The sequence below is a fragment of the Lactuca saligna genome, chromosome 1 (genome assembly GCF_052625555.1).
Source record: "Lactuca saligna cultivar CGN05327 chromosome 1, ASM5262555v1, whole genome shotgun sequence".
Lineage (NCBI taxonomy): Eukaryota > Viridiplantae > Streptophyta > Magnoliopsida > Asterales > Asteraceae > Lactuca > Lactuca saligna.
In genome coordinates this window covers 134,759,141-134,781,713 of record NC_136417.1, presented here as the reverse complement: position 1 = coordinate 134,781,713, position 22,573 = coordinate 134,759,141, and the positions used below count along the sequence as shown (strand labels likewise).

At 39.9% G+C, this 22,573-nt stretch overlaps 3 protein-coding genes across 3 annotated transcripts; all 3 read left to right on the top strand.

The window, feature by feature from the left end:
• Positions 1 to 2,088: 2,088 nt before the first annotated feature.
• Positions 2,089 to 16,278, top strand: LOC145011633 (uncharacterized). The gene is made up of 4 exons (XM_078970372.1): positions 2,089 to 4,234; positions 4,385 to 4,485; positions 4,900 to 5,960; positions 15,372 to 16,278. The coding sequence occupies exons 1-4, from the start codon at positions 2,089 to 2,091 to the stop codon at positions 16,276 to 16,278; spliced, it is 4,215 nt and encodes a 1,404-aa protein (XP_078826498.1).
• Positions 16,279 to 16,348: 70 nt separating this feature from the next.
• LOC145011623 (uncharacterized) lies at positions 16,349 to 19,301 on the top strand. The gene is made up of 5 exons (XM_078970366.1): positions 16,349 to 17,870; positions 17,990 to 18,246; positions 18,401 to 18,926; positions 19,005 to 19,167; positions 19,262 to 19,301. Exons 1-5 carry the CDS (start codon positions 16,349 to 16,351, stop codon positions 19,299 to 19,301), a joined length of 2,508 nt encoding a protein of 835 aa, XP_078826492.1.
• Positions 19,302 to 20,708: 1,407 nt separating this feature from the next.
• LOC145011603 (uncharacterized) lies at positions 20,709 to 21,693 on the top strand. The gene is made up of 2 exons (XM_078970347.1): positions 20,709 to 21,572; positions 21,664 to 21,693. The coding sequence occupies exons 1-2, from the start codon at positions 20,709 to 20,711 to the stop codon at positions 21,691 to 21,693; spliced, it is 894 nt and encodes a 297-aa protein (XP_078826473.1).
• Positions 21,694 to 22,573: the final 880 nt, after the last annotated feature.

Here is a 22,573-nt window from a genome sequence, read left to right as displayed (position 1 = left end):
TAATCAAATTATTATTAAATCACTTGTTTAAAATCTCATACACATTTGAATTACAAAAACATAGTTCCATTTTCGCTTAGTAGAAAACCAGGATCCTCCAGAATACAACTCTTTCTTTGGTGTGTACAATCGAGCCGGTGCCATCCCGCGTTACTGAAAGAACCTGAAACAACATAACATAAAACACTGTAAGCACGAAGCTTAGTGAGTTCCCCAATATACACCTTACGCACATACGCCTTTCTAGGCCCTGACCTTCCGGTCCACTGCACAATGCCTTCCGGCCCATGAGATAATCGCCTTCCGGCCCATAACGTGTTGCCTTCCGGCCCATAGTACATTGCCTTCCGGCCCATAACATATTGCCTTCCGGCCCATAACATATTGCCTTTCGGCCCATAACATATTGCCTTCCGGCCCAAAAACATATACGGCACATAATACATTTACTCTAACACATAAAGCACATATATCATATATCATACCTGACCTTTCTGTCACATAACACTTTGCCTTCCGGCACATATAAACATGTATATCACGCGTAGCAACTAACTTTCCATTTATAGCATATATACATAACACATAACATATTCGACCTTCCGGTCACACAATCAAACCCTTCCGGGTACAGTATAGTGAGAAGACTCACCTCGCGGATACTGGAAGTTAGCAACTCCTGAAATCCCTTGCACTTGATCCGCCGAGCTACAAGCTCCCTATAACATCATATATCTCTTATTAATAATTCTATCTTCCACGTTAACTGACCCTAAGAAATCACACAGGTCAACTCTGGTCAACGGTCCACGGTCATCTCGACTGGACTCGGCGAGTACCCTGGCAACTCGGCAAGTCCCAGTGAATCCTCAAGCTACTCGCCGAGTCTGCTCATCTGACTCGGCGAGTCCATGCCATGCAGTCGATCAAACTGCTTCCTGAGATAAATATTGTCCCGAAATACACAGGCATGGGACCCTCTGGACCTCTAAAGGTCCTAATACAAGGCTATAGTCGTTTGGGAAACAAGGGTAACCATCAATCTAACCACAAAAGGGTTCCATAAACCCTAAATCCATGCACACATTCACAATACAGGAAATAATCCAAAAGGTTACCTGAATCACGTACTCTCTATGTCCCCAAGCCTCAAAACGTGATTCCCTTGCTGTCCCATTAGCCAAAACCTTCTCCTTCTTGGACAATAACTTCTTCAAATCACCAATGATCTTCAATCCTTGCTCTGGATGCCCACAACCGATTTAGGGTTCTTCTCAGTCGGCCAAAAGATAGACAATGACGGCATAAGATCCCTTATATACGTCCCAAACTGAATGGTGATCCATGCATGGATCATGAAAGCCCAAAATGTGATGGATTAGTGATTACTAGTGGGCTAGAAGGTGGTTTGGGCTCAATGGTTGGGTTGTGCATGGTAACCCACAAATTGAATTAAGGTTGCATGAAGACTAGGGCAACATTTTTAAGGCTTCATAAGTGCTAAAAACGTTACTATTTGCTTCATAAAGCCTCCTAGCCGTTTTTGACACTCTTTGGTGGATTAGGGTTACACTTTAATGCTTATAATGACTCCTTAATGCTTCTTATGGCTCCTTAAGCAAGCATAGCCGTTTTTTTTCATTCACAAGTCTCATGGACGTTTTTTTTTGTGTTCTTTCAAGAGTTACCTTAATTTCTATTTACTAGTTTTAATGAATAATTGGTTGGTTGGCTTGTAACCACCAAATTTGTAATAAAGGCTTCATATAAAGCCAAATTATGCATGGAAAAAGCAATACACGAATTTTAATCAAAGAACCATTATTTTCACCTTGAATTATTGTTATAATTCTCAAATTATCTTGTTGGGACGTGTTCTTGACTTGATACGAACTCAATCCAATAGGTCTTGGATTGTTTTCATCGGTATACAACTTAATAGGTCTTGAGTTGTTACTATACTAATCTATCTATTTCTTTCCATTCACATATCATTTGTGGTTGCTATTCTCTCTTAATTTACCTAAACACTACCCTACTCACTAAATCAAGCCCATACACGCATCATAAGTGGTATCAGAGCGCAGAATGGATTTTGATGATCCAGAGTTCCTACAAAATCTTCGAGAAGCATTAAGAAACATCCAAGAAGGTGGAAATCGAAGGCAACCCCGCCGTGGTGAACATAGGGTTGTGGAAGAATTCAAGGTGTCTGAATTGCCTGACTTTGTTGGTGGAACTGATCCTGAACGCTACTTGGAGTGGGAAAGGAAGATTGAAAGAATGTTCGAGTTCAAAGAAGTGGATGATGAAAAAAGCTGCAAGTATGCCATTCTCAAGCTAAGTGGTGGTGCTTCATTGTGGTTTGAAGGGCTTAAGGCCAAGAGAACCCGTGAAGGCAAAGAAAAAATTTGTTCTTGGCTTTCTCTAAAACGAAAGCTAAGAAAGAGATATGTTCCTTCTACTCATAGAATTGCCACTTACAAGAAGATTGCTGATTTGAGGCAAGGAAAAATGAGTGTTGGAGAATACATTGATGAATTTGAGAAGTTGTCCTTGATGGGGGATATTGAAGAAATTGAAGAACAAAAAATGACTCGTTTTCTAAAAGGGTTGAACTACAACATTGCCAATGTTGTGGAGTTGTATCCTTATGCTGATTTTGGAACTCTTTGTGGTTTGTGTTTGAAGTTGGAGGGGCAAGCCAAAGCACGTTATGGTGGGAGTTCAAGTTCAAGTCTCGAAAATCCCAAGTCAAAGTCGTGGTCCAAGCCCGAGTCTAGCAATAGACAAAATTCTGTTTCTACTCCTTCTGGTTCTAGTAGTGTTCCCGTTGCTCCTAAACTTACTAGTGGTACCAAAGAAACTAGTTTGGCGAAAATTAGATGTTTCAAGTGTCAAGGTTTTGGTCATTACCAAAATGCTTGTCCAAACAAAAGGGTGGTGACTTTAAGGGAGGCCATTGAATGTCGTGATGAGTTGGAGGAAGAAGAGAGGTTGGCGGGTATTTTTTATGATACACAACAAGAAGAGGAAGCAGAGGAGGAGGTAGAGTATGAAGCACCGGTGTATGATACAGTTTTGGTGCTTAGAACCCTTAAAACTCAAGGGGTTCAAACCGTGGCTGATATGGATCAACGAGACCAATTGTTTCACACCAAATGTTTGGTTAGTGACAAGTGGTGTAGTTTGATTATTGATGGTGGAAGTTGTACTAATGTTGCTTCTAATGAAATGGTGACCAAATTGGGTTTGTCTACAACAAACCACCCAAAACCATATGTTCTTCATTGGTTGGATGATGGAAGCAAAATAAAGGTGACAAAACAGGTTAGAGTTGGTCTAACTATGGGGTCTTATGAAGATGAAGTGTTGTGTGATGTTATTCCTATGGATGCATGTCATATTTTGTTGGGGCGTCCTTGGCAATTTGATAGGGATGTGTTACATAGAGGGAGGAGCAATGAATATGAGTTGAAACACAATAATAAAAAAATTGTGTTAAAACCCATGTCCCCAACGGCCATAAGGTCCATGAATTCTAAACAAGTAAAAAAACCTAATCTTTCTATGTTTGCTAGTGAAAGGGAGGTGGAGCAAGTTCTTGACAAAGGTGATGTTATCTACATGCTTGTGGCCAAAGAGCATGCAAAGGTGGAGAAGATGGTGCATGGAGAAAACACTATTGCTGATTTGCTTTTGGAGTTTCAAGATGTGTTTCCAAGCGAATTACCACCGGGTTTGCCTCCAATCCGTGGTATCGAACACCAAATTGACCTTATTCCGGGTGCTCCTTTGCCCAATAAAGCTGCCTATAGATGTAATCCGGAGGTGACAAAAGAGTTGCAAAAACAAATTGATGAACTCATGAAAATGGGTTATGTTCGTGAAAGCCTAAGTCCTTGTGCTGTTCCAGTTTTGTTGGTTCCAAAAAAAGATGGTTCTTGGAGGATGTGTGTTGATAGTAGGGCCGTTAATAACATCACCATAAAATACCGATTTCCTATTCCTAGAGTTGATGATTTGTTGGACGAGTTGCATGGTTCTATTGTGTTCTCAAAAATTGATTTGAGAAGTGGTTACCATCAAATTCGTATGCGTGAAGGGGATGAATGGAAAACAGCCTTTAAAACTAAACATGGCTTGTATGAATGGACCGTAATGCCTTTCGGTCTAACTAACGCACCTAGCACTTTCATGCGACTAATGAATGAAGTGCTAAAATCTTTTTTGGGCAGGTTTGTGGTTGTGTACCTTGATGATATCTTGGTATATAGCAAGAGCTTGGAGGATCATTTGGTGCACTTAAAACAGGTTTTCAAGACGCTTAGAGCTCAAAAACTCAATGGAAAGCAAGAAAAATGTTCGTTTTTAGTGGAAGAAGTGGCATTTTTGGGTTTTGTGGTTTCAAAAAATGGCGTGTCCGTAGACCCATCCAAGACTGAAGCAATCAAGTCATGGACTATTCCTACTAATATTTCTGAAGTTAGATCATTTCATGGTCTTGCTTCTTTCTATAGAAGATTTGTTCGTGATTTTAGCACCATTGCAAGTCCCATAACAGGTTGTTTGAAGAAAGGAGTCTTTGCATGGGGAGAAGAAGCTCAAAAGGCATTTGAGAAACTCAAGGCATTGTTGTGTGATGCTCCTATTTTGGCTCTTCCTGATTTTTCTCAACCATTTGAAGTGGAGTGTGATGCAAGTGGAGTTGGTATTGGGGCTGTTTTGATCCAATCCAAACGTCCTATTGCTTATTTTTCTGAAAAGTTGGGTGGTGCTCGTTTGAATTATTGCACTTATGATAAGGAGTTTTATGCTATTGTTCGTGCTTTAGATCATTGGAGTCATTATTTGCGTGCAAATCATTTTATTTTGCATTCTGATCATGAATCCTTGAAGTACATCAATGGGCAACAAAAGTTGAGCACAAGACATGCAAAGTGGGTGGAGTTCTTGCAATCCTTTCATTTCTCATGCAAATACAAGGATGGTAAAAGCAATGTGGTGGCTGATGCACTCTCGAGGCGTTACTCATTGTTGGTGACTTTGGATGTTCGTTTCTTGGGATTTGAAACTCTAAAGGACCATTATCAATCTGATATGGACTTTAGAGATATGTTTTTGAAATGTGCAGGTGGTCCTAATGGTGAATTTGTAATTCAAGATGGCTTTCTATTCAAAGGCAATCGCCTTTGTGTCCCAAAACATGCAATACGGGAGTTGTTGATTCGTGAAGCTCATGGCGGTGGTTTGGCTGGTCATTTTGGCATTACCAAAACTTTGCAGGTGCTTAAAGAACATTTTTTTTGGCCGAAGATGTTGGGGGATGTAACCAACATAGTGGGCAAGTGTGTTACATGTCATATGGCGAAAACAACTTTCAAGCATGGTGTTTACACTCCTTTGCCGGTTCCTATTTGTCCTTGGGAAGATGTGTCCATGGATTTCATTATGGCTTTGCCTAGAACTCAAAGGGGGAAGGATTCCATTATGGTGGTGGTGGATAGGTTTTCAAAAATGGCTCACTTTGTGCCATGTCATAAAACCAATGATGCATCTAATGTGGCTGATTTGTATTTTAAAGAGGTGGTTCGTTTGCATGGTATTCCTAAAACAATTGTTTCTGATAGGGATTCCAAATTTCTAAGTTACTTTTGGAACACTTTATGGAGGAAAGTGGGTACTAAGTTACTTTTTAGTACATCCCATCATCCACAAACGGATGGGCAAACGGAGGTTACTAATAGAACTTTGGGTGCTTTGTTGAGAGGGTTGGTTAGCAAAACTCAAAAAGATTGGGACATCAAACTTGCACATGCTGAATTTGCCTATAATCGTTCTCCTACTTATGCTACAGGTCACTCTCCTTTTGAGGTGGTGTATGGTGTGAATCCTTACATGCCTTTGGATTTGATTCCATTACCAAAGGATGAATTGGTTCACAAGGATGCTAATGACAAGTTGAAGGCCATGATGAAACTACACCAACAAGTTCGTGAGAAGATTGAAGCTGTGAATGAGATGTACAAACAGAAGTCAAACAAGCATAGGAAACCACGTGTCTTTCAAGATGGTGACTTGGTGTGGGTGCATATGAGGAAAGAACGTTTTCCTAACAAAAGGAAAAACAAGTTAATGCCAAGAGCCGAAGGTCCTTATAAAGTGGTGTCGCGTGTCAATGATAATGCTTACAAGGTAGATTTAGGAGGAGACCATGGAGTGCATGCTACCTTTAATGTGGGAGATCTTTCACCTTATCTTGATGATGATGGACTTGATGAATTGAGGTCAATTCCTTTCAAAGGGGGAAGGGATGATCCATGCATGGATCATGAAAGCCCAAAATGTGATGGATTAGTGATTACTAGTGGGCTAGAAGGTGGTTTGGGCTCAATGGTTGGGTTGTGCATGGTAACCCACAAATTGAATTAAGGTTGCATGAAGACTAGGGCAACATTTTTAAGGCTTCATAAGTGCTAAAAATGTTACTATTTGCTTCATAAAGCCTCCTAGCCGTTTTTGACACTCTTTGGTGGATTAGGGTTACACTTTAATGCTTATAATGACTCCTTAATGCTTCTTATGGCTCCTTAAGCAAGCATAGCCGTTTTTTTTTCATTCACAAGTCTCATGGACGTTTTTTTTTTGTGTTCTTTCAAGAGTTACCTTAATTTCTATTTACTAGTTTTAATGAATAATTGGTTGGTTGGCTTGTAACCACCAAATTTGTAATAAAGGCTTCATATAAAGCCAAATTATGCATGGAAAAAGCAATACACGAATTTTAATCAAAGAACCATTATTTTCACCTTGAATTATTGTTATAATTCTCAAATTATCTTGTTGGGACGTGTTCTTGACTTGATACGAACTCAATCCAATAGGTCTTGGATTGTTTTCATCGGTATACAACTTAATAGGTCTTGAGTTGTTACTATACTAATCTATCTATTTCTTTCCATTCACATATCATTTGTGGTTGCTATTCTCTCTTAATTTACCTAAACACTACCCTACTCACTAAATCAAGCCCATACACGCATCAAATGGCTAGGGTTTTCCGCTGAACAGCGTCGACTCGCCGAGTCCATAACTGGACTCGTCGAGTCCAGTCGCGAACCCGCGACCAGATCTGCGATCCTACTCGGCGAGTCAAGCTCCAACTCGCCGAGTCCCCCCTTTAAGACACCCCAAAATGTGATTTAACAATACTTTGAGATTTCGGGCTGTTACAATTCTCCCCCACTAGAATCAGACTTCGCCCTCGAAGTCTCACTCTGAAAATAGACCTGGATGCTACTCCCGCATCTCACGTTCCGGCTCCCCTAGTCACTACCGATCTCTTCCGAGGTTGCCACTGAACCAATACCAGAGGTACCTCCTTGTTCCTCAGAACCTTGATCTTCCGATCCCTAACGGCCACTGGCCTCCCAGCGTAACTCATGCTCACATCCACCTAATTGTTCTCTAGTGGAACCACTGCTGACTCATCGGCTATACACTTTTTCAAATGCGACATATGAAAAGTGTCATGGATCCATCCCAATTCCGTTGGCAGCTCCAAACGGTAGGCCACCCGTCCTACCCTCGCATTTTCACTAAAAGGTCCAACATATCGGGGCCCCAATTTGCCCCTCTTCCTAAATCGAATCACCCCTTTCCAAGGAGAGACCGTCAGAAGCACGAAGTCGCCGACCTGAAACACATGCTCGTAACGGCGTCTGTCTGCATAACCTTCTTGTCAACTCTAGACGATCATTAACCTCTGATTAACCTGCTGCATCTGCACTGTCGACTAAAGCACGGCCTCAGTGCTGTCCACCACTCCCTGCAACCGAGAATTACCCAAGATGCAACTCTGCTCTAAATCTCAATGATCACTCGACCCATAAGGGTTATGAAACCCTGAATCACCGGGTCCCCGATCCAAAGCCCACTATATCCATTACGGGATGACTGAGAGACCCATTCTCACTCTCAGAGCAACTCTCACGAGTTCTCCTCTTGCAATCATGTACACATGCTGCACTAGCCCCCAACATACCTTTCTCTTCCCTTACCTAGGGAAATCCGCTTGACTACCTTGTCACCACTCCATATATCGCACCCGTTCTGGATCTGCTCGCAGGGACTCTCGGGTCCATGCGTTACCTCTCCTCAGCAAATGTGGATCCAACACCACCTCCTATGCAACAGCTCAAAGGGCGGCGTACTAATGCACTAATGATGGCTGTTGATATGGGACAACTCAACCAAGGATCAACACGTACTGCGGCTTCCTCCGAAATCTAATGCACATGCCCGAATCATGACTTCGAGCATCTGGATCGTTTACTCTCTCTAAAGTGTCCTCAGATGTCATCATGGTAAGCTCATTTCCATATTCCTCTTCAAGACTGGGTACCAGATCAACTTTTGGCTCCACGTCTGAGCCCCCAACGGTCACCCATATCACGATCCAAATATCCCACTAACTTTCTCCCCGTGACCACTATCCCGACCCAGTGACACGTAAGTCACAAAATCCTCTTTTCCTCATGCGAGAAAATACAATCCAACCGAGGATCATCTCAACTCTAATCTCTGGTTTCTGCTGCGCGTATTCCTTGCGTATCTCACCGCATCTCCCGACAGAGACGGAGACCCCCGTCTCACCCCCGACCCAATATCCAGGTTCCAAGACTCAATACTAGACTACTCAAACCTAAAACTCTTCCACATCATACACTGCTCGAAAAACATTCAAACATCGAAAATTCTCTTGCCATCTAGTGAGTACTGCGACTCCATGCAGTATCACAACACCCTCTAAATAGTGAGTACTACGACTCGAATATCCACCCCAGACTCTGGAGACAATCAACATAACAACTGCCCATCTCTGCGAATATCCACTCTCTCAAATAATCTCCCTGAATACCCATACTCGAAGGGCTCCCACTAGATCCACAGATACTTGATATGCCACACGTCGATTCAATTCAGGATTCACGAGTAACTCCGAAATAGAGATATCATACCTGAATAGCCCAGAATACTGCCACAACCACTGATCTCCTGCCCCAAGTATCATGTAGATACAATAATACATCTCCTCGGAATCCCATAAATAGATCTACATTTTCCCACATTACAACTCCGATGCATATAATTTCCCGATTGGAATACGAGAAAACGCTGACGCTACGAAATATGCTGGAAATTCTCCGAAACCCTTCTTCCGACGCTCAAAATCCAAACAAGGATGCGCATACCAACCCACACATTCTCTATCTACTTGTAACGACACCAAACACTTGCCATGGATACATTCGTTCTCCTCCTCGAGTACTTCCCGCATTAACTCACTCTGACCCTCTTCCTCGATCACCGACACCTCTGGTCTCATGGTTTCTTACGGCATATCTCTATACTTCACTTATAACCACTCTTGACAAATCCTTGCTTTCTTACATACTGCACCCGGTTCTCCCCCACTAGGGTTCGAACCATCACCAATTAGCACACACCCAACCCACAACTACTTTTCACCAGCGAAATCGTACCTGCTCCAGGAAAGTGTTACGCAACACCCGATAATTCCCCCTTAAGAAGTCAATCAACCCCCTATACTCTGAACCTCTGATGAACTCCTCAAGAACTTCTCATCACGACTGCTTCTAATCGTTCCAAATCTCATACCAATCCAACACTAAGCATCTCAACTGCTCAATAACATCACTGGCTCATAGACTGCACCGCAATCATCGTTCCTCTCACCTCAACTCATCAACCAATGCTCCAACACCGGAATTGTTCCAAGGACAGGGACCCACTCTCAACATAGACGAAAACTCTTTGCACTGCAAAACTTGGCTGAATTCCCCGCTGCTACCACTATAACGCATCCTACTATTCTCACTTAGGTGTGGCGTGGTCTTCGACTACCTCAGTCCCAACTGACTGTCTGCTCACGATAAATCACTGCCTCGCGGCACACCTGCTACCTGATACCCTGAGGGAAAACATTGTCGATAACTACCTGCAGGGTGTACTCCCAAATCCACAACTGACACATCAAGCCCCTCCTGTATTGCTCACGAACATAAATGGCACCACCCTCCTAGAAGATGGCCTCTCCCTTATTGCCTGATTGTTTGACTCATCCGAAGTTTTCCTCTGTCTTTAACTTCTTACCAAAATACTCTGATAGACACTCGCCTTTCCCCTCGGGGAACGCCTCCCCATACTCAATCGTGGTCTACAGGCCTAAAACCCATAGCGTCCGATCTCCACCTCATCGATCATGACCCGATAGCAAGATAGTCACAAGCATCATCCGCTACGAACCCTGGTACTCATCCCATGATGTCCCTTCTCAATCTATTCCGGTGTATAGTACCCGAACCATAACATTACTCCTCAATCTGCTCCGATGTATGGTACTCGAACCATAACATCTATCCTCAATCTGTTCCGATGTATGATACCCTGACCATAACATCACTCCGCAATCCGCTCCGATGTATGGTACTCGAACCACAGCATCTATCCTCAATCTGTTCCGATGTATGGTACCCTGACCATAACATCACTCCGCAATCCGCTTCGATGTATGGTACTCGAACCACAACATCTATCCTCAATCTGTTCCGATGTATGGTACCCTGACCATAACATCACTCCGCATTCCGTTCCTTAGGACCTTCAGAATGCTCCTTGTATCAAGTATGGGTCCTCTGCTTTCAGTAGTACGGGCCCATACTACCTTCCACATCTACCCATACTTTCCACACGGACCATCCCAGAGTTCCTAAGTAGCTGATCGACCTGCTCTTTTACCAATCCATCGTGCGTACTCGCTCCCCAGCGAAATCCTCTACTCTATCAGCGCACTCATCTGGCTAGGTTTACTCCCTAGTCCCTTCCGCCATCCTCCCACTTCTTTGCTATCAGCTGCTGAAGAGCTCCTAATGATGCCAACCATCTACCTCCTGAGTATCGTCATACTCACTTAGTAGCTGACTCCCATCATCGAGAATTCCACAAAGCACAAAGCAAGCAGCATTCGAGCATCGAAGAATACATAGGACTCCCTATCTGTGATAGCTCCACCTTCTCGGCTCATCCTCGGAAGTACCACTGAACTCTGTAGCTCTACCCCTCGTGCGTCCTAACTGGATACTCTCGCTCATCACATATTCAAAAGCATAACGCACATATGACAACAAATCCTAGGCTAAGGCATCACAAATCAGGCCATTCTAGTCCTAAGATATGAAATACCTAACCTATCTCTAGCATGCAATAATATCTCATAAAGTGCATAATAGATATTTCATAACACAAAAGTAAGGGTATTTTGGGAAATCACCGTTTGGCTCTGGCTGATTGTACACACTGCTCTTTCTTGCTTTCTCTTTGAACTCTTATCCACTTTTAGAAAACTATTTATTTGAAAACTTTTTCTTATTTCCTCAGTTTGAGTCCAGATTTACCCGAAGGCGCATCCGGATCCCTCAAACCAAGGCTCTGATACCAATTTGTAACACCGTAAATTTCAAGGCAAAATGTTCGTTTAATTAATCAAATTATTATTAAATCACTTGTTTAAAATCTCATACACATTTGAATTACAAAAACATAGTTCCATTTTCGCTTAGTAGAAAACCAGGATCCTCCAAAATACAACTCTTTCTTTGGTGTGTACAATCGAGCCGGTGCCATCCCGCGTTACTGAAAGAACCTGAAACAACATAACATAAAACACTGTAAGCACGAAGCTTAGTGAGTTCCCCAATATACACCTTACGCACATACGCCTTTCCAGGCCCTGACCTTCCGGTCCACTGCACAATGCCTTCCGGCCCATGAGATAATCGCCTTCCGGCCCATAGTACATTGCCTTCCGGCCCATAACATATTGCCTTCCAGCCCATAACATATTGCCTTCCGGCCCATAACATATTGCCTTCCGGCCCAAAAACATATACGGCACATAATACATTTACTCTAACACATAAAGCACATATATCATATATCATACCTGACCTTTCTGTCACATAACACTTTGCCTTCCGGCCCATATAAACATGTATATCACGCGTAGCAACTAACTTTCCATTTATAGCATATATACATAACACATAACATATTCGACCTTCCGGTCACACAATCAAACCCTTCCGGGTACAGTATAGTGAGAAGACTCACCTCGCGGATACTGGAAGTTAGCAACTCCTGAAATCCCTTGCACTTGATCCGCCAAGCTACAAGCTCCGTATAACATCATATATCTCTTATTAATAATTCTATCTTCCACGTTAACTGACCCTAAGAAATCACACAGGTCAACTCTGGTCAACGGTCCACGGTCATCTCGACTGGACTCGGCGAGTACCCTGGCGACTCGGCGAGTCTAGTCGTCCTCACAAATTCCTGGATGTTCCCTTTCTACTCGTCGAGTATCTCTCTTGACTCGACGAGTTCCTCGTGGAAGAATCGCGGGGCCACCCCGACTCCACTCGCCGAGTCTGAAGAACAACTCGGTGAGTCCTAGTGAATCCTCAAGCTACTCGCCGAGTCTGCTCATCTGACTCGGCGAGTCCATGCCATGCAGTCGATCAAACTGCTTCCTGAGATAAATATTGTCCCGAAATACACAGGCATGAGACCCTCTGGACCTCTAAAGGTCCTAATACAAGGCTATAGTCGTTTGGGAAACAAGGGTAACAATCAATCTAACCACAAAAGGGTTGCATAAACCCTAAATCCATGCACACATTCACAATACAGGAAATAATCCGAAAGGTTACCTGAATCACGTACTCTCTGTGTCCCCAAGCCTCAAAACGTGATTCCCTTGCTGTCCCATTAGCCAAAACCTTCTCCTTCTTGGACAATAACTTCTTCAAATCACCAATGATCTTCAATCCTTGCTCTGGATGCCCACAACCGATTTAGGGTTCTTCTCAGTCGGCCAAAAGACAGACAATGACGGCATAAGATCCCTTATATACGTCCCAAACTGAACGGCTAGGGTTTTCCGCTGAACAGCGTCGACTCGCCGAGTCCATAACTGGACTCATCGAGTCCAGTCGCGAACCCGCGACCAGATCTGCGATCCTACTCAGCGAGTCAAGCTCCAACTCGCAGAGTCCCCCCTTTAAGACACCCCAAAATGTGATTTAACAATACTTTGAGATTTCGGGCTGTTACAACATCCTTAAGGGCCACCATTTGAGGAGTAAACTCCAATTTGAGGCCATACTCTCTTTATATGCAACCCTTGGTACTCCTAACACTTGTAACAAAGTGTTTTCATGCTTTAGGATGTCCTTACTTGCATAATTATTTGTTAAATGACTAATTTGATACTTAAATGTATCATTACATGTTAAATAGGATTCGTGTGTGTGTTCAAGTCCTCACTTGACACTTAGCATCCTATATTGTCCGTTCATCCGAGTCACCCACGTCAGGTGAGTTCATACCCCTGAATTAACCTTTTAAATGATTTTAAATGCTTTTATGGTGGGGGGAATACAAGTTGAACTATAGAGTTATTATATCAATCACGTGTGATTAATAACTGTATAGCAAATAGATTTATGCATGTTAAACTGCTTTATCCAGCTAAAGGTTTTCAAAATAAACTGACATCAAGTCATAAATCCTTATTTATAAGTTTTTCCAAAGGTTTTACCAAAACTTCTTTTTGTACTCTTGTATTGTTAAATGCATGCATGTATATGTATAGTTATATAAGTAATGTTTAAAGGACTTAGGAAGGCTAACTCGCTTTTAATTCCTTTTCCTTGTTTGGATGTGGCTTTAGGGTATCAGTTATCCGTCCGAAGGTCGTTTAAATAGTAGTTATATATCATGTATACATATGTAGTCATAAAGGTCGGTTATAGACTTCTAATGTGGAACTCAAGAATTAAACAATCGTCATCAAAGCTTTACTTAAACCGCATAGACTTCTATTGTGGAACTCAAGAATAAAACAATGCTCGTCAAACCTTTGCGAAATGACAAAGACTACTTCTATTGTGGAACTCTAGAATCAAACAATGCTCATAAAATCTTTGCTAAATTGCATAGACTTCTAATGCGGAATTCAAGAATGAAACAAAGTCCATCAATGCTATGCTTAAATTGCATAGACTTTTATTGTCGAACTAAAGAATTAAACAATGCTCGTCAAAGCTTTCTTAAATTGCACAGACTTCTTATGTGGAACTCAAGAATGAAACAATTCTCATCAAAGCTTTGCATAATTTGCATACACTTCTATTGTCGAACTCAAGAATTAAACAATGCTCATCAATGCTTTGCTAAATTGCATAGACTTCCAATGTAGAAACCAAGAATGAAACAATGCTCATAAAAACTTTGCTAAATTGCATGGACTTCTATTATGGAACTCAAGAATCAAACAATGCTCATCAAAGCTTTGCTTAAATTGCATAGACTACTTTTGTGGAACTCAAGTATCAAACCATGCTCATCAAAGCTTTGAATAAATTGAATAGACTTCTATTATGGAACTCAAGAATCAAACGATGCTCATCAAAGCTTTGCTAAATTGCATAAACTTCAAATGTGGAACTCAAGCATGAAACAATGCTCATCAAAGGTTTCCTTAAGTTGCAAAGACTTCTATTGTGGAACTCAAGAATTAAACAATCCTCATCAAAGCTTTGCTTCAGTTGCATCGAATTCTATTGTGGAACTCAAGAATGAAACAATCCTCATCAAGGTTTTGTATAAATTGCATAGACTGTGGAACTCAAGAATTAAACAATGCTCATCAAAGCTTTGCAAAATTGCATAGACTTCTATTGTGGAACTCAAGACTTAAACAATGCTCAAAATAGCTCTGCTTAAATTGCATAGACTTCTATTGTAGAACTCAAGAGATAAACAATGCTTAACAAAGCTTTGCTAAATTGCATAGACTTCTATTTTAGAACTCAAGAATGAAACAATGCTCATCAAAGCTTTGCTTATTGCATACACTTCTATTTTGGAATTGAAGAATTAAACAATGCTCATCAATGCTTTGCTAAATTGCAAAGACTACTTTTATGGTGGAAATAAAGAATTAAACAATGCTCATCAATGCTTTGCTAAATTGCATAGACTTCTAATGTGGAACTCAAGAATTAAACAATGCTCATCAAAGCTTTACTTAAACTGCATAGACTTCTATTGTGGAACTCAAGAATAAAACAATGCTAAGAATAGCAATGTTAATGGTTGCTGCTAACTTTTTCGCTTTCTCTCTCTACTTTCTCTCTCTTCCCCTGATTCTCTCTATCGGTGGTGCGATCTAGTTTTCGGTTCATCGGTGCTGTTTTTCCGTCGAATTTCATTTTTCGGTGAAGCAATTTCTCTTCTGATTCCGTTGTCCTAATGGGTGCATCATCCAAAGCAGATCGATTGAAGGAAGTGAAAGTTAAACCTCCGGATAAAAGTGTTGTTGTCCGGTATGTTAGGACTGAAGTGAATTTGAATGAATTGGTTCCTCTTGGGGTTATTGATCAAACTTCAGCTATGGTTTATAAAGCTCGTCGTAAGCCAAGTGTGTCTGGAGCAGTTGCGTCAGGGCAATGTAAAGCTGAATGGAAAATGGAGGGGAAAGCTTTCAGATTTAAGAACAGAGTTCGGAAATTGGTGGATGGGTTATCGCCGATGGATGCTAAGGATTACGACAATGAAGAAGGTTATGAAGAGGTATCGGGAGATGAATTGGAATCTGTATCAGCCTGGGATTCGGATTCTAACATTTCTATTCATGGATCTGAGTGCAAAATGAAGGAATTGAAGTATGGAACTGCTGGGGAGGTGAAAAATGATGGTGATCAAGTTGTATCTATTCCTTCAGGTAACACTGCTAATTTGATGAAAAATTGGGATGGGTCGAAATTGAGTAATGATTTACAGGATACTAATTTGGAATTGAAGAATGTTACGAGTGAAATGATTAGGGTGAATCCTAACATTGAGGTGATTGATGTCAATAAACATGATAGTTCTAAGTTGGTTGAAAATGAAGTTGTGAAGTCTAGAGCTGATGGGGATAAGATTGTTATCAGTAATGAAGAATTTATTCCGGGGGTTGGCTTTCAATTTCTTAGTGATCTGAAGGTGGAGAAGTCTATGGGGAAGGATATAGACAGTGAGAAGAATCAGGAAATGGATGTCGATATGTCAAATTTGGAAAAGAAAGTCAAGGAGATAGAAAGTAATATTAATGATGATGGTTCTACTGAAGAAGAAGGGGGAAAATGATTCAAGTGAGGATGATACTAGTGTGGATGAGGAAATTAAGATAGAAGAAGAGGTTAATGCTATGATTAATATGGATACTAGTTGCAAAGAGAAGTCAGGTACTGTTATTAATAGCATTAATTTGCTTCCTTCTATTTTGGGAGATGCTAAGAATAGCAAAAAGGTTGAAGGTGAAATGCAGGGGAATTTGTTGAACTCTTATGCAGGTGTGCTAAAGGGTAATAGACATAAGGGTAAGATTGATGTTAGATTCATTATAGGGGAAAATGGAGAAGAGGATGGACCTGTAATTATTCCGATTGAGAATCTAAAGAATGCGAGTATTCCTTTTACTAATACTCTTTATGGATATATGATTGATAAGAAGTTGGCGTTTCCTATGAGTCAGAAAGAAGTTAGAAGGTTGTGGAAGAATGTGGGTCTGGAAGAGGTTTTCATGAACAACAAAGGATTTTTCTTTTTTAAATTCAGTGATGAGCAGGGGATGTTGTCTATTTTGGAGGGCAGTCCTTGGTTAATGTTTAATAATATGCCACTGTTTCTTCAAAGGTGGAGGCCAGGTTTGACATTAACTAAGAACAAGCATGATAAAATCCCGGTTTGGATTAAAATATTTGACTTGCCTTTGGAAGTATGGAGTGGTGAAAATTTATGTAGAATTGCTAGTAAGATAGGGATTCCTTTGGCTTTTGATTCATTTACGGAGGAAATGTGTTTGGAACATAAAGGAAGGAATGCTTATGCTAGAATTCTTATTGAAATGGTAGCTGGGAAGGAATGGAGAAAGAAGATTGATATTTCTACATGGGATTTTGTTTCTAATTCTGCTGTGATACAAAGTTTTGATGTTGAATATGCTTGGATTCCTTCTAGATGTAACCATTGTAAAGTTTATGGGCATATGGATAAAGTTTGTGCTGCTGCTATGAACGTTGAGAAAGAGGCTAGAAATGGGGATGTGAGAAATTTAAAAAACAATAAAGGGAAGGAAGTAGTTAATGGGGATGGATTCACAGAAGTTAAATATAAGAAAGTGATAGGTAACAATAATGGTGAAGGCACTAGCAAGGCTCAGGAGGGTTATAATCAATCGAATAGTCTGAAGAATAATGGGAAGAATGGGAATTGGAGAAGGGGCAATTATTCAAAAGGCAATAATAGGAATAAAGGTGGAAATGGTAAAGGGCAAAATTGGAATTGGAACAATAAAGGAGTAAGTCATTGGAATTTAGAAAAGAACAGAAATTATGAGAAGTTTGCTAATGGGCAGGATTTGATTGGTAGTCAGGGGTTGAAGGAGAATAATATGCAGGAGCATGTAATTAAAAAGGATAATAAGAGAGAGGGGGGAAATCACAGTCTTGTTAGTGTGACAAAAACAGGAGAAGGATTTAGTAATAAAAATAGTTTTGAAATTTTAGGAGAGATTGAAGAGGAAGCTTTGGATAAAATGGAAGAGGATGCTAAAATTGAGAAGGTAGTTATTCATCAGAATGAAGATTGTGGTAGTGCTGATATGGGTTCTAATGAAAGTAAGAATGATAAAACGATCTCATCAATTAAGGGAGAGGGGAAGAAAAAAGAAAATGAAAGTAATAAAATAAAGATAGACAGGATGGTATTGGATAACAATAACAGCAAGATGGGGAGTTCTCAAGCATTTGAGGAGGTAAATGCCAAAAATTCTATTTTTTCCCAATGATGTCTATAGGTGCTTGGAATGTTAGGGGCTTGAATAAATCTGTCAAGCAGAAGGAGGTTATTGATGTTTTTAGGAGTAATAATCTTGGTATTTGTGTTGTGGTTGAATCTCATGTCAAAGTCTTAAATCTTAAAAATATTTGTGTTAAGACTTTTGGGCAGTGGGATTGGATTTCTAATAATAGAAGCTGTGAGGGTGGTACTAGAATTATAGTGGGGTGGAATCCTAGACTTTTTGATGTGATAATTCTTTCTCAATCTAAACAGGTTATCCATTGTTATGTTAAAGTTTGTAATTCTGATGTTGGCATGTATTTATCTTTTATATATGCTGCTTCGAATTACATTGAAAGAAGATTGCTTTGGGATAATTTGAAGAAACATAGTTTGGTTGTTAAGAAGCAAGCTTGGGGTTTATTAGGCTGTTCTAGAACCATCGGAATATTCTGAAGGCTGTTCTAGAACTCCTAAAGGAGTTGAAGATTTTGTTGATTGTTTAAGTTTTATTGAAGTGGAGGATTTGAAGTATTATGGGTTTCAGTTTACATGGAACAAAACTCCTGCTGGGAATATGGGGCTTTTGAAGAAGCTCGATAGAGTTATGGTCAATTTAAAATTTATTTCGGACCACCCTCTTGCCCATGCTGTTTTTAAGCCATATAGAAATTCGGATCATTGCCCTGCTATTTTAAATTTTCCTGGTGATAAAGTGAAGTGGAAGCCTTCTTTTAGATTTGCTAATTTTATTTCTGAGAAGGAGGAGTTTCTTCCTTTGGTTAAGGAGGTTTGGGATAAGAATATTGATGGTTTTTTTATGTTTAAAGTGACTCAAAAGTTGAAGATTCTCAAGAAACATTGCAGGGAGCTGTGTAATAAACATTGGGGTGCTGGGAAAAGAATTCAGAAGTTAAGAATGGAGTTGGAATGTAAACAACAAGAAATTGATAGTAATCCTTTTGATTGCTAGATTAGGGAAGAGCATGCTAATATTCTCTTAGATTTTAATGTTGCTTGTAATGATGAAGAAAAACTTCTTGCTCAGCATGCTAAAATCAAATGGTTACAGGATGGGGATAATAATTCTAAATTCTTTCATAGGATTGTTAAAAGCAGGGGTAACAATAATTGTATTCAGATGGTTCTAAATGAAGATGGCCGATGGGTGAGTGGGAAGGCTATGAAAGAAAAGTTTGTATCTCATTTTAATAAGTTCTTGGGTTGTAAGGAAGATACTGATCTGTCAGGATTAAGTGATGATTTTTTTTCCTAAAAAATTGGATAGGAGGGTGGCTGTTAATATGATTAGAGTGGTTTCTGATTAAGAAATTAAAATGGCGATGTTTGATATAGATGACAATCGTGCCCCTGGCCCTGATGGGTATTCTTCAAAAAAATTTAAAAGTACTTGGAGCATTGTTGGTCCAGAGGTATGTAAGGCTGTGAGAGAATTCTTTTGGACTGGTAAATTGTTGAAGGGGATCAATGCTACGAGAATAGTTCTGGTACCTAAAGTGGAGGTTCCGAGGAAAGTTTCTGATTTTAGACCTATAGCTTGCTGTAATAATTTTTATAAATGTATCAGTAAGATTATAGTGAACAGGATTAGAAATTGTTTGGGTGATATTGTTAGCAATAATCAGTCAGCTTTTATTCCTGGTAGATCTATATTGGACAATATTCTTCTTGCTCAGGAGCTGATGGTGGGGTACAAAAAAAAGAGAGGAGCCCCTAAATGTACGATAAAGATTGATATACAAAAGGCTTATGATACGGTGGATTGGAGTTTTCTTAATAGAATTTTGCAGGGATTTGGGTTCCATCCAGTCATGGTTAAATGGATTATGGCTTGTGTTTCTTCCCCGTGGTTCATGCTTAATTTTAATGGTGAAGATCATGGGTATTTTGAAGGAAAGTGTGGGCTTAGGCAGGGAGATCCTTTATCTCCTTACCTATTTACTATAGTTATGGAGGTATTCAATATTATTATGGGCAAGCTTATTGAAGATCCTCTGAATTTTAAGTTCCATAGTAAGTGTTTGGGCCTCAATATTTCCCATTTATGTTTTGCTGATGATCTGTTGGTTTTCTCTTATGGTAATGGGAATTCGGTCAGAATTATAAGGGATGCTCTTGATGAATTCAAAAAGGTTTCGGGGCTGAAGGTGAGTATGGAAAAAAGTCAGATTTATTTCTGTTGTGTTAAGCCTAATATGAGAAGGATTATTTTGGGTATTCTTCCTTTTGATGTTGGGAGATTTCCGTTTAAATATTTGGGGGTTCCTATGTGTGTTACTAAGTTGTTTGATAGAGATTGTAAAAAGTTGATTGATAAGATTAAGATGAGAATTTTCAAATGGAAATGTAAAACCTTATCGTTTGCTGGCTGATTGCAACTCATTAACTCGGTCTTAACTTCTATTCATGTTTATTGGGCATCGATTTTTAAAATTCCAATTACTACTATTAATGAGATTGAAAAGATGTGTAGAAGTTTTTTATGGGCCAATGGTGAGATAGTCCAAGGGAAAGCTAAAGTAAAGTGGCAAGATATTTGTAAACCTAAGGAGTATGGCGGGCTGGGAATCAAGAATTTAAGGAGATGGAATGATGCTTTGCTTGCTAAACATGTTTGGAATGTGATCAATAACAAAAATTCCTTGTGGGTGTAGTGGGTGAGAACCAATTATATAGGAAGAAGGAATTTTTGGGATATTTTGTAGAAAAAAAGTATGAATTGGACATGGAAGAGGTTTTTGGAAATAAGGAAAACTGTTAGGCCTCATGTTGTTTCGTGTGTGGGAAATGGAAGGAGCACTGCTTTATGGCATGATTGGTGGCATCCAATTGGTATTCTTTGTACTATTATTCCTAGAAGAGATTGGGTTAGTAATGGTCTTAGTGATTCTTCTTTAGTCTGTGATGTTCTTGATTTTGATACTTATTCATGGCCGGTTGAATGGGTTAATAAGTTCCCTGGACTGACTCAAGCTCCCATGTTTTGTATTGATTCTAATATGAATGATGTTGTTGGATGGAGGGATAAGAAAGGTATATGCAGAAAATTCTCATGTAAACAGGTGTGGAGTGATTTAAATAACTTTGGAGACATTGTTCCTTGGTACGATATTGTTTGCTACAATAATTGCTTTCCTCGCAATTCCTTTATTTTGTGGATGGCTGTCCTGAACAGATTAAAAACTCAGGATAGGGTTAGAGGTTGGGAAGTGGCTGGTAAATTGTTGTGTCCATTCTGTGAAATTGTGCCTGATTCGCATAACCATTTATTCTTTAATTGCGATTATACCTCTAGAATTTGGAGGTATTTCTGCATTAAGGTGGGGTTAAATTTGAAGACGGTAGAATGGAATGATCTGATTTTAATGTTAAGCAGAATCCTTAATTTGAAGACTGGTGAGAATTTGATCATCAAATGTATGATTGCTAGCTGTGTTTCTCATATTTGGAGGGAGAGAAACTCTAGACTTTTTGGCTCTAGAAGAACTTCAGTTGAGGGGGTTATAGCTAGTATTGAGAATGAGATTCGTTTGAAGCTGATGGGATTAAGGAAAAGAGCTAAATTAATCAATAATAAGGTTTATTTGATCTGGGGTATTTCGGGAATTAAGAAAGTTAAATAATGGAGGTCATTTTCTGGTTTATCATTTTGGTGTGTGGTTGGTTTAGGTTTTGGGTTTGGCAGTGGTGGCAGATTAATAAGGAAGATGTTATTAATGGAATATGGTAGGGGTATTTTGGGAATAAAAACTTGCACAAAGGAATAGACGGAATATGTCACTGGTTAGAGAGTTTTCTCTCAAATCATGTGACTTGTACCTATGGGATTTTCTGTTTGGATATGATCATAATTGAGATTACCCAAATAGAGAATCCTAGACATGTGATTGATGCCATGTCTAGTATGAAACTTAATCTGACTCACTGGTGTTTTGGTGTTATTTTCTTGTGTTTCATTTTGAGTTTGTGGTGCAGAAAAGTGAAGCAATGGATGGTGGTGGGCAATAGCTATAGGGAGATAGTGGAATCCCTGATGAAGACTTTGAAGAAGGTGGAGGAAAAGGATTGTGACAGGAGATTTGGGAAAAGTTGTTTTGAGGGGGTTTTTTTGTTATTTCTATTTTGTGAGGTTTATTTGTGTAATCTTTTATTGGTTTTACCTAGTGTTTTGTGTTATGTGGGTTATGGGTTTGAGGGGTTTTTTCTTAAAGGATAGCTTATGGACTGAGGGTTTTTTTAAGGTTCTTACCCCTTGCTTTGGTTTTTTTATTATTATTTGGGGTTGTGGTTGGTGCAAGGGGGTGAAGTTACCTTTTTTCCCTCTTTTAATAAGTCTTTGGGCTACCTTTAAGGATTTTAGGGTTTTTGGGGTTTGTGAGTGGTTATTTCTTATTATTAGGAAGTGGTTTGGTAGTTGGTTATGGATAGGTTGGTTATATTTGTATTTTGTTTGAATTTTTGGTGCTTGTATTCTTTTATTCCTTTTAATAAAGTTTGCTGAGCTTTGGCTCTTTCAAAAAAAAAAAAAAAAGTTTCCATCAGCCAGATTATCACCCTTTGGGTAGCAAAGGCATCTAGA